General features: G+C 48.1%; 2 protein-coding genes across 2 annotated transcripts; one reads left to right on the top strand and one right to left on the bottom strand.

Moving 5' to 3' along the window:
- Positions 1-5411: 5411 nt before the first annotated feature.
- Positions 5412-7585, bottom strand: arpc4l (actin related protein 2/3 complex, subunit 4, like). Its single transcript, XM_052076476.1, has 6 exons — positions 7446-7585; positions 6869-6987; positions 6549-6660; positions 6320-6415; positions 6054-6224; positions 5412-5889 (listed from the first exon to the last, which is right to left on the bottom strand). The coding sequence occupies exons 1-6, from the start codon at positions 7446-7448 to the stop codon at positions 5884-5886; spliced, it is 507 nt and encodes a 168-aa protein (XP_051932436.1). The 5' UTR covers positions 7449-7585; the 3' UTR covers positions 5412-5883.
- A 286-nt stretch (positions 7586-7871) lies between these two features.
- On the top strand, positions 7872-11449 carry tada3l (transcriptional adaptor 3 (NGG1 homolog, yeast)-like). The gene is made up of 9 exons (XM_052076467.1): positions 7872-8078; positions 8413-8653; positions 8909-9156; positions 9630-9735; positions 9813-9948; positions 10333-10436; positions 10570-10676; positions 10755-10946; positions 11004-11449. Exons 2-9 carry the CDS (start codon positions 8444-8446, stop codon positions 11194-11196), a joined length of 1296 nt encoding a protein of 431 aa, XP_051932427.1. The 5' UTR covers positions 7872-8078; positions 8413-8443; the 3' UTR covers positions 11197-11449.
- Positions 11450-14438: the final 2989 nt, after the last annotated feature.

Below are 14438 nucleotides of genomic sequence, written 5' to 3'. Positions count from 1 at the left end.
AAGATTCCTTCGCCCGATATCTTGGCAAGAGACCTTGATGCGATTACATTTGAGTACAGTTATTTCCACAATAACTTCAAATTCGAGTCACGAATAACAGGACTGGTCACTTTGAAGCCGTGGGTAGGCAGGTGGCATTTCTGTTGTCCTTTCTCTCTCTCTGGCAACCGGTTCAGGGTGTTCCCCACCTACTGTCCGAAGACGGCTGGGATAGGCTCCAGCAGCCCCCCTGTCACCCTCGTGATGATAAAGTGGATTGGAAAATGAATGAATGGTACTAGAAGCTGATTTTATGTTTCACCATCCGGACACTGAAAATATGTCAATTTGGCTTATGAAAAATAATACTCGGACCAGTGAATTGTGCAAGACATAAGAGACAGTTGTTGTATTTGTGTATCTATTTATTGAATGAATAATGAATAAAAAATAACAATCATAATAATAACAATAATTAAATGATGTGAAGGTAAATTGTAAATAGTACTGCGATTTATCCATTTGTGTTCATATTGTATTTAATTGAAAGATGTTTGTTGTTGTTTTTTTTTCTCTTCTTCTTTCTACATACATTCTTGCTGCTGAAGGCTGTAAATTTCCCCATTGTGGGACAAGTAAAGGATATCTTATTGGTTTATGTATGTATGTTATGTATGGGCTACCAATGGAGAAATTCCGGTAATACATTAGTGAAGTTCGATGCCATACACTGGAGCATTTTCTAATAGTCACGCTCGGCAATACAGTATCTGCTATTCTGACAATGTAGTCCAACGTGTTTGGCAAGTCGCAAACATAGAGACAGTTATCCATGATGCCTCGCCGGGCCCTTTTAAGCAGACGTGATGATGCATTGATTCCACACCCAAGTGGTGTCTATTTTCTGAAACATCCCCAATTTAAAGAAACTCGATCAAACCGTCAAATGTAACAGTCGGTAAATGAAAGGCCACCTTTGAAACGGTGGGGTTGATATACACTGAGAGAGAAGGAGAGAGAGAGAGAGGTGGAGAAAGAGCGAGAGTCAATTACATTCCTCAGGGAGCCACAGAGGGGCAATGAGGCCCCTGTTTGTGCCCCATCCCCCAACAAAACATGCAAAACTGACCTTCCCCCTTGGTGAATGTGAGACACTTAATTCCATACCCCCCTCCTCGTTCACTGCTGCTACTTTGAAAGGACACAAGATAACAGTTTGAAAAGACAGGAGATAGCCCAATAATCATTATTGTATTCGCTATGCGTTTACCTGCAAACGGCAACGCCGCCTGCACGGAACAGCACAGCACACACCGGTCCAATGAATGCAAGGCAAGACATCAGAGGATTTCCACAATTTTTCTTTACGCGGGTTCTGTATTTCATTTACAATTGAAATGAATCACACGCACACACAAAAAAAACTATCAGTGATACGTTGTACAATATTCTCAGTATTTTACATATTTTCTGTCAAGTTGACCGTCTGTTTGTTCGATGATTTCCAAAACGACACTCGGAGCACAAGAGTTGGGATAACGATGTCCGATTTCTATCGTATATTTCCGACATGTGTGTCTTGATATGTGTCATACCGCAGTCTTCAAATGATGTTGGACGTCCACATCGGCAGCGAGATGGCGAATGGTTACCGACAGCGACATCTTGAGGCCGGCGCGATAGCTCCAATTAAAATCCGGTCACATGTTGTTTGTTGCACACACACGCGAACACGCGCTTGCGATTTGTGATAAGAGAGTAAACAGAAGAAGGAAGCCATTTAAGTAGCTACTGAATACGCACAATCCTCTAACCTTTGTCGACATGTTTGAAAGTGCTGTATAAATACTGTTGACTTGACTTGACATACACTTCCCACGGCCTCTGGTTATTATTTCTAAAGAGATTTCGTTGTTGAAAAAAAAACTGTGCCCAAAATATGTTTTATGTAGATCTGTGTATTATTTTGTATAATGTCCCAATTACTTAGTCATTCTAACCCGCTGTTATGCCACCCGTCCACAAGGTGTCGCGGGAGCTCGGTTGTTGATTAGCAACACGAGGAAGCCTGTAACACGTTCTTGGCGCTGCTGAGTAAAAACCACTTTCAAGCTCATCAGGACTGGTCTCTTCATATCAAAACTACATTTTAGTTATTTAATTTTAATGAGGGGCGGCCCGGTGGTCCAGTGATTAGTGCGTTGACCTCATAGTTCAATTCCAGCTGCGGCCTCCCTGTGTGGAGTTTGCATGTTCTCCCCGGGCCAGCGTGGGTTTTCTGCGGGTAATCCTGCGCTATAACTGATTTCAAATGCTTATATTTTCCCGCACCTGATATATCGCGTGGTGAACTTCATAAAGATGCTACTTTATAATAAAATGAGAAAAAAAACTATGCGACTTTAGCCATTGCACTTTTAAAATGTCATACCAACGAGTTAAAAAGCAGCAGTTTGTTTTCAAGGCACACTGGTGGCATTGTGGCTTGCATCACAAGCTTCGGGGTTGCGTGTTGTGCCTGTGCCTGTGTTGAGTTTTTCTGGATACCCCATTCGTCCAACGTGCATGTTAGGGTCCAGCTCCAAATTTGTGGACTCGCTGTATAAAATCTTTCTTTTACAAAGTGTCAGAAACATGACCTGAAGTGAAACTCGATATATTGTCTGACGTGACACGCCGAGCTGCTTTCCGTTCCACCCAAACCCCGCAGGAAGCAGTGATTCTTATTTTCTATGGACATGATGAAGTCGAGATCAGATTTAGAAAATCGGTTCTCGTGAATGTCATGGGCCAGAAGCAACAAAGAAGCCCATTCCAGTGGCGGTTTGTTCAAAATCCCGGATGCGTTTTTTTTTTGCCCGGAGATTGAGCGTGATCGAGCCGACCTATCAGTCACTCTCCCAAATCATTCGTGCCCAATCCTTTGGACGACATGAAATTGCAGGAAGATTTCACGTCACCGATGATTTCAGCAGACTGTATTGACGTTTGCCACCAGAGGTCATTGCCGCCGCTCGTTTTCTAGGCGCTTTATAACTGTGCAGGTAAGTGCTCACCTGCCGTCTTGTGCTATTATGAGCGCACAGCGCGTGTGGATTTCAGATGAATCCGAGTCACCGTTTAAAAAGGACAACCGGGCTTTATCTGTGTTTTTCATCTCTCTTGTTATATGAACCGAAAGTGGTGAAATACGAGAATAGTTCTCGATTGACTGCTTTGACGTCTCAGTGCTTGGCAAGCCTTTAGTGAGCCAAGGGAAATCTTCCGGCACACCACCAAATTGTCATCAAGTCGATTCGCGGCTTTGCGACGAACGGGCCTTCCGTCACCGACCCCGAAGCGCTCGCCATTCAGTCGACCATCAAGACCATTGGACGAACATTCACACCGACGTACGCAGCGATTGGGAACCGATCTCACGCGGCCCCCCCGCAAGTCAGGCGAGTGGACCATGACGCCATCAGCGACTTAATATCAGTTGATGTCAAATCAAAGGCTCGATCAATATATGGATTTGCTGCACTAATTATATTTTCCAGGCCCCAGGCCGAACGCGCGAGCCCTGGTTAACAAGTCCAGGGCTCTATTGAGCTGTGAGACCAGACAAAAAATACGACCTGGTGGGTGCCATTTTGTTTTTTTTCATCAAGAGCACAAATCAGTTCAATGAAATGTTGGGAGTATGGATTCCGCTGGTCCCGTGTGAAGGGAGCGTCTTTTCTCCGACATCATTTTTAAGGGCACACGGGGCAGCCAAACGGGGAGTTCTGCGTTGGGGCCTCGTCTTTGAGCGTTTGCGCCACTCTCAGCTAAAAACAAAAGACAAGCAGCCAGGAAGCGCGGCGGCCAATCGGCTGCCGTCTTACATTTCTCCAGCGGGTGGGTCCAGTCAGCGTTTGCTTTTTATGAGAGCGGCAGGCAGGGCAGCTCGTGGAGCCGGAGAGAGCGTGGCTGCGTTCGGAGCAGGCTGAGGGCTGGGGCCTGGGGGGCTGGGGGGCTGCCCTCCATGTTGAAATAAGCATTGACATGTCACACAGAATTGTTAGACGTGCAGCCGCAGAGGTAAGCCCAGATTTTCATTCTCTGTTCAGGCATCAGCCGGAGATGAGCTATGGCCTGAGAACATGGTGGGGGTTGCGGAGGGGGGGGGGGGGGCAATGTTGTCACAACGCATTCTGGAATGGGAGCTGAAGAGATGAGCCTAGCACGCTACTTCAAGCAGACTGCCGCAGCTTCGGCAGATTCTCGGCTCTCGGCACGTGACTGGCGTGGACCCACTCGGTCAAACAAAGTTTCCTTCTTTCTGGGCCGGCGCTGGTTTGCGTTGTCCAGGTCGCGGGCCCGTTGAGGTCTTCCGGCACGGGAGAGGCAGCCGCCATTTGCAAAGGGGGCACCCCAGTGGAATGAACGTACGGTTGGATGTCGCCCGACGAGGCACTGCGGTGAGATGTCATTTCATCGGGCCCCGGGGACGCGCTCTTTACTGTCAAATGATCCGGTGGCGATCCTGCTCCGGACACGCTTGAGTTCCAGCTCACTGTGTTCACTGAAAGAATGAGCGCACCCACCATCGTTTCCGCTCATGTCTCTCATTTCCCAGTGGGAAGGGCCAATTTGCATTACGCCGCTGCTTTTCGTTTGGTCTCTCTTTGAGGAGAGTCTCAAGAAGACGCTTTCTTCTTCCCCAAGTCGACTGCACTGAATTGGTTATTGAAAAATGTTCATTGGCTATGGGCTCACCATATCGCAAAGGCCTCCTTGGTTATCTTTGGTCCGAGTGCTTTGGCCCCGATGGAAAATTGCGTCCGGGAAAGGCTAAAGCGTGTCTTCTTTGGCATCATTAAAAGACATTCATTCAACTTGTTGCTGTGAATAGCCACAGTCCCCAGAACGATTAGCAATTGCCACGTGACGGAACAACTGCCAACTTCGCCTTTTGCGATGTCAGATTGTCTTGCTCGCTCGCTAGCGCTAATTGGATCGAGATCCCGATCGCGACATCCTCTCAAGCCGACATGCACCAAAGACCGCAAAGTGACATTGCAACGATATGACACGTCAACAATGTCAAAATCAGCCTCACATTCGTCATCGTGGTTTGCCACACGCCTGCCTGAGGCGACATTCGCTTCCTACTCCTGATCCAGAGGGTACGAGGTGAAGTCAGGCCGCCCCTCGGCAGCCATTACGGCTTCGGCTCTTCACAAGGCATAGCATTTGACCACTCTTCCAGACGTGCAATTGGGAGGTCACGTACGGATTGTTACATACTGAACTGACGTCAAAATGCCTTTCCAAAGACTCCCGCTCTCTGGAGGTGATTTTTGAGGGTTTCATAACTTGGTCTGCAGCGGCACGTTTCTTGCCTGCCTCCATTTGTGCTGCTCAACAACCTCAACTGGGAAAAACAAATTCCACTGCCAACGACCAGCCAAAAGGTAGAAACGGTGGCACTTTATTTATTTTCTCCATCATTTGGCTGACTATTTTTTTGTTTTTTTGTTTCATTTCCGCATGTGTACCTGAAGAGCACATTGACAATAAACAGGGCAGACGGACTGACGTCGACCCAACGCTCACGCCTAACGACTTAATTGCATTTGAACACACCCACCGTCTCGGCATTCAAAGACACCAGCGTGGTGTAATACTTTAAGGACCCGCCTTTGTTTGTTTGGCCATTTGTTTGTTCCAAGTGGTAGAAAACGGAAACTGCTGAGTATTTCTTTCTATACAGTCACTGATATCAACGAGTACACAGATGAGCAAGTAGAAAAAAATAATAATAATGATCAAAGGGCATCACCAGTCGGTGGCTGATGTTTCTTTCCCCCTCGCTGCCGTCTCGCTGATTGTTTGCACCCAAAGTTGTCTTAGGAATGGCTGTCGGGCGGTGGGCGGTCCTCAGAACTGTGGAAAAGAAGACAAAACCGGGTCACCTGACCACTTCCGTCTGTTGAAACGCAACGTTCACCGAGCGGCGGCGCACGCCAACAAAACCAAACAAGCCCGAACACCGAGTGAACGTTCAAGCATAAGGGGGGTGGGGGGGGGGCATTCTTCCCCTCGCTTACGTTCTTGAGGAACTCCTCGGCGACGATACGGGCTCTGGCGTTCACGGACAGCTTCATCTCGCTGATCTCCTTGTCGATCTCCTCCATGAAATGGATGACATAGTCCACCAGCTTGTGCTTGTACATCTGCTCCGTGTGGAAGTTGGTGATCAAGAAGCTTATATCGTAGCCCTGCATGAAGAAGTTTGCACGTGTCAATTGGAACATTCTACTGTATCGACAACCGCCATACCGGACCGTTGGTCCACCCGCAACTTTTTTCTTACCTCGACTGGCTTCCTCCTCAGAATGAAGAAGTTCTCTGCCCTCATCATCATAAAGCGCATGAACTTGTGGCAAAGGATTTTCTCGATCTCGTCAGCCTGAGGTGGCAGACAAGGCACCGTTGTTTTAAGGGAGGACATGACACAGAAAAACAGCAGGGTGATTTTGACAGGAGAACATCCAAAAGTCAAAACACAGGTTCCACTGGACAGCTTTGAAAAAGCCGATTACCTGCTTGACAGCTATGCTGACCCTGACAGAGTTGATGGACCCCTCGATGAGAACCTTCTCCTTGTCATTGCGGCTGACCACAACAGCCTGAAGCAGCAGCTCCTTACTGCTCCTGTGAAACACAACAAACGCAATCATCCGTCTGACATTTCACACTGGCGTGAATGACAAGGCGAAAGCACATAGTAGATCTCAAATGATCCTACATGAAAATACGTCCCAATTCCTGGGCCTTGCATGTACCGCGAACATTTTTTCCGCCCTCGAAGATTGCCTTGTGCGAGTTCGCGCGGGTTCAGACTTGTGTGGAAGTGGCATACCTGACTTCCACCTCGGGCTTGTTGTGACGCTCCACCACCTGAGAGGAGAAGTTCTCCAGACACAGGGCCGCCTGCAGGGTGGCCCTCACAGCGTTTAAGTAGGGGCGCAGCGTCGCTGTCTGATGACAATTTGGACAAAGTCAGTGCTTGTATGTTTTGTACAAAAATGGAATAAATGTCATAAAACATCCGGATCCGGGGAGAGATGTCCGGTGTTGAAAGCAAGCTGAGAGTAAAAAAGATGAACAGTATTGAGGGACCCGTCTAATGACAACCATTTGGATCCACATAATGATTTAAATGTTCACGATTACCAATGCTTTGAACGTGATGCTTTCATATGGATGTTTACTTCTGCTCATTATTTTTACCGACCCACTTGATACATTTAACACAGCATTCACAGCTATGGAGCTTGGAGAGAAAATTGTCATCGATGCAACCCACTTTGATACGAAAACCGCATTTTAACAGAAACAGGAAAATAGCATGGTAACTGTGGGTGTAGTCTGCTGCTGCCAAATAACGCACGACTATAAATGAACTAAGTAAAGAGACACTTGAAGAGACGACTTACCATTTTTGCGCTGGAAAAGACGGAAGTTTCTAAGCCACGCCTAGGACTACCGCTTCCGTAAACCCTACATACAGCAGAAACAAAACTGACGCGCTTGTTTTGTGTCGTTTAATACGAGAACGTGGATTTCGCGACGCTATATGTATTTCTACGACTAGCCTCTTTATACCGCCCGTCTTGTGTAGACGTTATAATAAAACGGGCACACCTCAACGACGACGAGTCCATTCAGCTGCGTGTATAGGGAACAGTTGTTTTGTAGGGGTGGTGTTTTTTGTCTTACAGAAAAAAATATTTGAAAGAATAAAAATTTAAGCAAAGTTCAATCATTTAACAGTAACTTTAAAATACTAGAGTCAACTGTGGGAGAGGACCTTTGTGAATAATGTTCACCCACATCATAACACAGTATAGTTTGATCCAACGCTGCATCAAAAAAATGCAGCGCCGATGTCTGAAATACAATGGTCAGAAAACTGGATAAGATTGGATCAGTTTATTAATTTATCGTAGTTTTTATCGTCTTGAGTACAGTCTGAAAATTGTGACTTCCTCGTAATATCAGCGAATATGACGGTTTTACCCCCCTCTTCACTTAATGGAGTTTTCCATCATGGACGCCATTCGCTGACGGTAAGTATCGTTCCCCGTAAAAATTCACCGATAATTACAGATTTTATCTCCCGTTTCTTCTTCAAGAAATCATATACCGCTACTGTCTAAAGTATGTAAGCGTTACCGTGACATTTTAGTGATTTGTTTTCATACATATACTGTATATAAAATATAGATCTATATTCTCACGACTATTCACGATGTGGGCCTTGCGGGTTAGCAATGTATGAACCAAAAAAAATGCAGTGTGCGGGCGAAAAACGAACATTGCTCAAATATAACTAGAAAACTAAAATATCTGACACAATTTAACCGTTTCTCAATTTAAAAAAAGATCCCTCCTGCGCTTCAGTTTCTGCTCCCATAGTCAGGTCCCCGGCATCATGAGTGAGCTGAAGGACTGCCCCCCTTTGAAGTACTGCGACTTCAAGCCTGTGGAGCACGTCAAGGTGTGTCCTCGCTACACGGCCGTGCTGGGACGCTCGGAGGACGATGGGATCGGCATCGAAGAGCTGGACACTTTGCAGCTGGAGCTGGAGACCCTCCTGTCCACGGCCAACCGTCGCCTCAGAGCTCTGGAGGAGCAGAGACAGGTGGGGAAGCTGAAGGGAGTCATTCATCCATCCATTTCCGCCTGAGCAAGTCCTAGGTGACAGCGGCAAAGAGAAAATTCAAGAGCAGAAACACGGTGTGGGGAGGCTGTCTGCAGTTTCGAGAGAGAGAGAGAGAGAGAGAGAGACCGCAGCTAGGATGGAGAAAGCAATGTGTCCCGTTTTAAATGTATTGGCAATAATAACGTTACGGTGAACATTAATATTATTGGCGCGAGACTTTTTCTTGCCTTGCAGATCCTCACAGACTGGCAGGACAAGAAAGGAGACAAGCGCTTTCTAAAGATGGGAAAAGACCCCGACCCTGCCGCGTCAGCACGCCACAAGCCAAAGAAGCAGAAGTTAGACGGCAAAAGTAGTCACGGCCCAGGGCCAGGTCCCGGGAGACCAAAATCCAAAAACCTGCAACCCAAAGGCCAAGAATATGAATTTCCGGATGATCCTCAAGACATTCCTCGCACTCCGAAGAACGACGTGCCCAACAGGTCAGTAATCATCTTCAGCAGGAGCTTCTTTTAAAAATGCAAATGTCATTTATTTCAGTGGTTTAGTTCAAAAATATAATGAAATTCGTGACCTAAATTGGCTACAAATCGAGGAACGTATTTTATGGTTTCTTTGTAATACACTGAAATCCAACATTCACCGTCTTCAGAAATTAGAATAAGAAACAAACAAAATGACCTTTGACGTGCGGTAGGAATCACACTGTGGAAAAGTGTTGGATGAATCGTGAACATAAATGTTTTATGTTTTGAATCGAACCTTTGGAATTTGACGTGGAACTCTTTGAACATATTCAAATGAGTCACATTAGTTGTTCCGCACCTGCCAATGTTTTCCGGTGCGTTTCTCCTCCTAATAAATCGTTTTTCCATATCCCGTAAAATAGCCAACCGACGGCGTCCAAAATGATGTGTGTCGTTGGGTCTTCAGTTGGCATCGTTTGCCTTTTCAGATTTTGGGCCTCGGTTGAGCCGTACTGCGCCGACATCACAAACGAGGAGATCCGGTTGCTCGAGGAGCTTCTGAAACCGCCGGACGACGAAGCCGAGTACTTTAAAGTGAGTGTGCCCGTCGGGAATGCGTTTGACGTCAAGAGCCGCCGGCTGAATTTTGGTGCCGTCTGTGGCAACGGAAGATTCCGGCGTTGGGGAAACACTACTCGCAGCGCTGGGCTCAGGAGGATCTGCTGGAGGAGCAGAAAGAAGGAGCACGGGCCAACGACAAGAAGAAGAGTCTCTTGGGCGGCCCGCTGTCTGAGCTCGATGCAAAAGGTCAGAAGTGAAATGCCGTTGAGCCGACGCCTCTCCAAATGGTGCCACTAAGGAGCAAAGTTAGACGGTGCAATGCAAAGCCACCTCTGGATGTTTGATAGCCGTAGCAACATTGGCCAACAGTAAGATTTACACAACGCTAGAAAACATCCCGGGCGGGGTTCATTTTTTTATTTGTGAATTCGGTGGTCTCGCCGTTTCCTCTGATGAAGTGAACTTTTGATCTTGCGGCAATGCTGGGGTGATGATTGAACATTTTGCGTAGTCGCAAGGAGCCTTTTTCTTTTGGATTTGAACCGTCGGCTTGCCTCGCCCCCCGTTTGCGCAACGTCCGTGATGCAAAAGAGGCGTGACGTCATGACGCGCTCGGCTGCTGTTTACCAGATGTGGACTCTTTGCTGAAGAAGTCGGATTCGCAGCACGAGTCGCCGGACGACGGCTGTCCCTTCGGCCCGCTCACTCAGCGTCTCCTCCAGGCTCTCGTGGAGGTAATCGCACCCGGCGCCGCCAATGTTTTGGAGAACAGAGTTTCCCCGGACCGCGTCCGTTAGTCACGCGCGGCTTCCGGTGGCGCTCTGCACGCTTGACCTTCAACCAGGATGTCGTCTCCGTTGCGTTCAGGAGAATATTATATCCCCCATGGAGGATTCTCCGATACCGGACATTTCGGGGAAGGACGGCAACGACGGAGCCGGGACGTCTCCTCGAAGCCAAGGCAAATCTTTCAGGTAGGTCCGGGATAGCCGACGAGCTGGCGATCGGGGCCCCCCCCCCCCACACACACAAATCTCACTCTGCCCTCGTAGCGCCCCTCACACGCGTTCCCTGGAGGCTCGGATCAAGGAGGAGCTGATTGCCCAGGGACTCCTGGACTCCGAGGAGCGACCCGGTCCGGGCGGAGACTGCGAGGACGAGGTGCTGGTGGAGCTCCAGAAGAGGCAGGCGGAGCTCAAAGCGCTGATTGCTCACAACAAAAGCCGCAAGCAGGAGCTGCTCAGGTGAGCCTCATCAGAAGGTGCCCCGGCAGCCACCTTGCGCTCCTTTCTCCTCCCCAGGTTGGCGAAAGAGGAGATGCGCAAGCAGGAGCTGAGGCAGAGAGTCAGGGTGTCCGACAACGAGGTGATGGAGGCATTTCGCCGAATCATGGCAGCCAGACAGAAGAAGCGCACTCCCACCAAGAAGGAGAAAGACCAGGCGTGGAAAGCTCTGAAGGAGCGGGAAAGCATCCTCAAGTTGCTGGATGGCTGAACGAACCGAAGAAAGACGGATGTTAAAAAGTGCGTCAGGAAGAATTTTGGACTATACTCGCACACCGCTACAAGTTCAAAAGATGGAGCTCCCTACAGGTGGCATTTTTGGGGGTTGTCTCACTCTTTCTCAGCGGTTTGTATCCACCACACCGCCATCTTGTTTTGTTCCAGTTGTCGGGATGATTTTTCTATGGCCTCTTATCGGTGTTTGTATCGATGACGACCAATTAAAAGCTGTTGTTGTAATGAAACAGATTCTGAAGTTGTTGTGGTCGCCACGCCGCCCGTACTTTCCGCGGGACCACAAATTCCTGTGGAGGGAGGACAGTCTCTTTCAGAATCAGAATCATCTTTATTGACCAAGTATGTAGAACACACAAGGAATTTGTCTCCGCTATAACACGCTGCATTAGCATCATCATAAACAAGGACGTGACAAATAGGTATGCAAGGACATTTCGTAATGTAAGTGAGAGGTCAGGTCATGAGACTTTCCCCCAACGCAGGAGCGCTAAAGAAAAAGATGTCGCCTGAAACTTAAGTATTGAACTGGTATCTCAAACATTTTGGAGAACGCGTAAGTAAGCGAGGTTGAAAGAGGCGTCAACTTTCACAACAACACCGAGATGCATTTCCTAAAACGCCGCTAGATGGCAGTCCTACCTTGTTTTATTTTACCAGGCGGCCGCGCAAATAAAATACCGGTCGCGCTAAACTTCCCTACGCTAGGCCCGTCAAAAAAAGTCTGAATATAACGAATATGTTGATGAAAAACACCCGTAGTCTGTCAATATGAAATAAAAGCAGCGCCCGCGCGTTCTGATTTCGAAAGCTCGTGCGTGTGGCGGTACGATCGTAACTCTTCCACCGATCGTCTTCATTTCCACAGCTCATCCATTTAGATTTCAGTCTTGTAGACCAGGGGTCCCCAACCTTTTTGGCCCCAACGACCGGTTTATGTCAGACAATATTTTCACAGACCGGCATTTATGATGTGGCGGATAAATACTACAAAATAATACGCTAAGAGTTGCATGAACACTGGGGGGGGGGTTCGAGACAAACACGAGGAGCGTCCAATTTGGCCGCAACACCCTGATCGCTAAGGTCTTAATGCCTTCAAAATACGAAACAACACAAATTCAAAGTGCATGAAAATCTCAACTCACCACAATGCTGAATCAGTGCGAGCGCGAGCTTGATTTTCTGCAGGCGGGCGGTCCCATCTCGGGGTAATAGGAGACAATGACACCTGAAGTGTGCGCTTCATGTCGATTGTTTTAGTCGCCGTCGCTGCACAACACCCCCGCCTCAACACAGGGAGCATGTCGGAAATGGCAACAGTGCTATTGTGTCCATCTCAGCCATAACTTGAATCCAGAACACCGGCAAAGTTGTTGTCTCGAACGTACTTTTGAGGCCGCCGTCATTTGCGATCTCCAGCGGTTTATTTTACTCCTTTAGCAAGCTCAGGTGTTTTGTTTTTAGCGTAATCAGTCACGTGACGGAGAAGCGTGGTTCGACGTTTGTCAAGTGACACACTCAGATGTAACGGAGAATCCGGTAATTTTTCAAAATAAAATATATTTCGTACTCCAAAATAAATACGATGGAATTAATGTAGGTTCTTATTGTGCGGCCCGGTACTAAAATCCCCGAGGACCTGTACCGGTCCGCGGCCCGGCGGTTGTGGACCCCTGTTGTAGACCATCTTGACATGGGGTCGCTTTGACCGTGTCGAAAATTGCGGGATTAAGAACGGCTCGCAATGAGCTAGTTTGCCTAGGTTTTTGTTTAGTCTTTTTTTTTTAAATACACAAACCTTTTGAATCCTCCCCAGGTGAATGAGAGACACAATACACAGACGGGCCTTCGGTCCCCGCAGACTGTGCGAAGCCCACAAAGCCTTTGTTGCATTTGTTGTCATTCTGAGACCTCAGCTGAAGGACAGGTGGGCTTTATAAATTGCATTGAAACACCGCATATGTACTCACTCGGTCACTATTTGTACTTCATTACCGTGAGCTGCTCTAAAGTGTACTTTTAGCAGCGCAGGTGGGGGGGTTTTTGTGTTGTCCCTGACACTGTGATCAGAGAGGTTCTCAGTGTTAATTGGCTTGAAGCCAAGGCCCGCCCTCCTCTTCCATCTGCCACTGTGAAATTCAGCCACGAGGTGAGCTTCTTCACTTGTCCCCGTCACAGCCTGTGAACCAGTTTCTGGCTCTTTGGGTGGTGGGAAGGTACTTTGTCACTGGAGGGCTTTGAGTAAAATATTTGAATTTGAAGTATGCTGACATGTCTCAATCCGGTTTGGCTGCGCACGTGTTTAGGCCGAGTGCGACGTCTTGATGATTTTTCCTTGCAATAGCAGGAGACCTCACCAAATTTGGCGTTTCCGCTCTGTAGAGACTTGACCACAAGCTTCCCTGTCAACTTCCACTTTCTGCTTATTAGTAGCATCATTGATTTTGTCTTCACTCTGTGAAAAGCATCCTCAGTTGTGTCGTCATCCAATGTCTAGATTGGTCATTGAATATTATGGAATTGATATTATGGTAGTGTAAGTATAAATTCGGGGTACACCCCACCTACTGCCCCCCGGCCACCAGGATAGGCTCGTAGGAATAAAGCGGTCCAGATTAATGGCTGGCTGGATGCCTCCCAGCACTGTAAGTGGAGAAGAAGCTCCGTCATTGTCCAACTTGTTCTGAAGTGATCTGCATGTACTGTATATCGCAGTCCTCCATGTTACTCCCGGTACGGTATCTCCTGTTAAATCGAGGCAGGGAGATGGGGACCGGGACGGGGGGGGTTCTGTTCAGCATAACTCTTTGTTTTGTACGCTCTGTCTCTTTCTTTGGGGCCTTCACTCCTACTCCACCTTCGCCTCTGCGTTCCCGACCAAGGACAGCGAGAACCTCACCAATAAACATCTTCACTCATACATACGGATGAGCACGCACGAGAGAGAGGCGCGCGCAGACAGAGGCACGGAACGCGTCGTCGCCGTCGACGCCTTGTCCAAAGGCTTTGTGGATGTCCGAGCTAATAGCGACCGCGTATGACAAGAGGCTCTGTGGGGGCAGGGGTCGCGCCCGGGCGATTCACCTCCTGCACAGAGAGCGATTGTCTTGAGGGCCGCTTCCACCATTGTGACGTCACCGTTTGTCGTGCAGCAAAAGTGTTGTCGCCGCTCTCGTGCCAAATCTCCAACGACCTCGCGGCCTCACGTCCGAGGCG

Source organism: Hippocampus zosterae, chromosome 9 (genome assembly GCF_025434085.1).
Source record: "Hippocampus zosterae strain Florida chromosome 9, ASM2543408v3, whole genome shotgun sequence".
NCBI classification, from domain to species: domain Eukaryota; kingdom Metazoa; phylum Chordata; class Actinopteri; order Syngnathiformes; family Syngnathidae; genus Hippocampus; species Hippocampus zosterae.
This window is presented reverse-complemented; position numbering and strand designations above follow the sequence as displayed.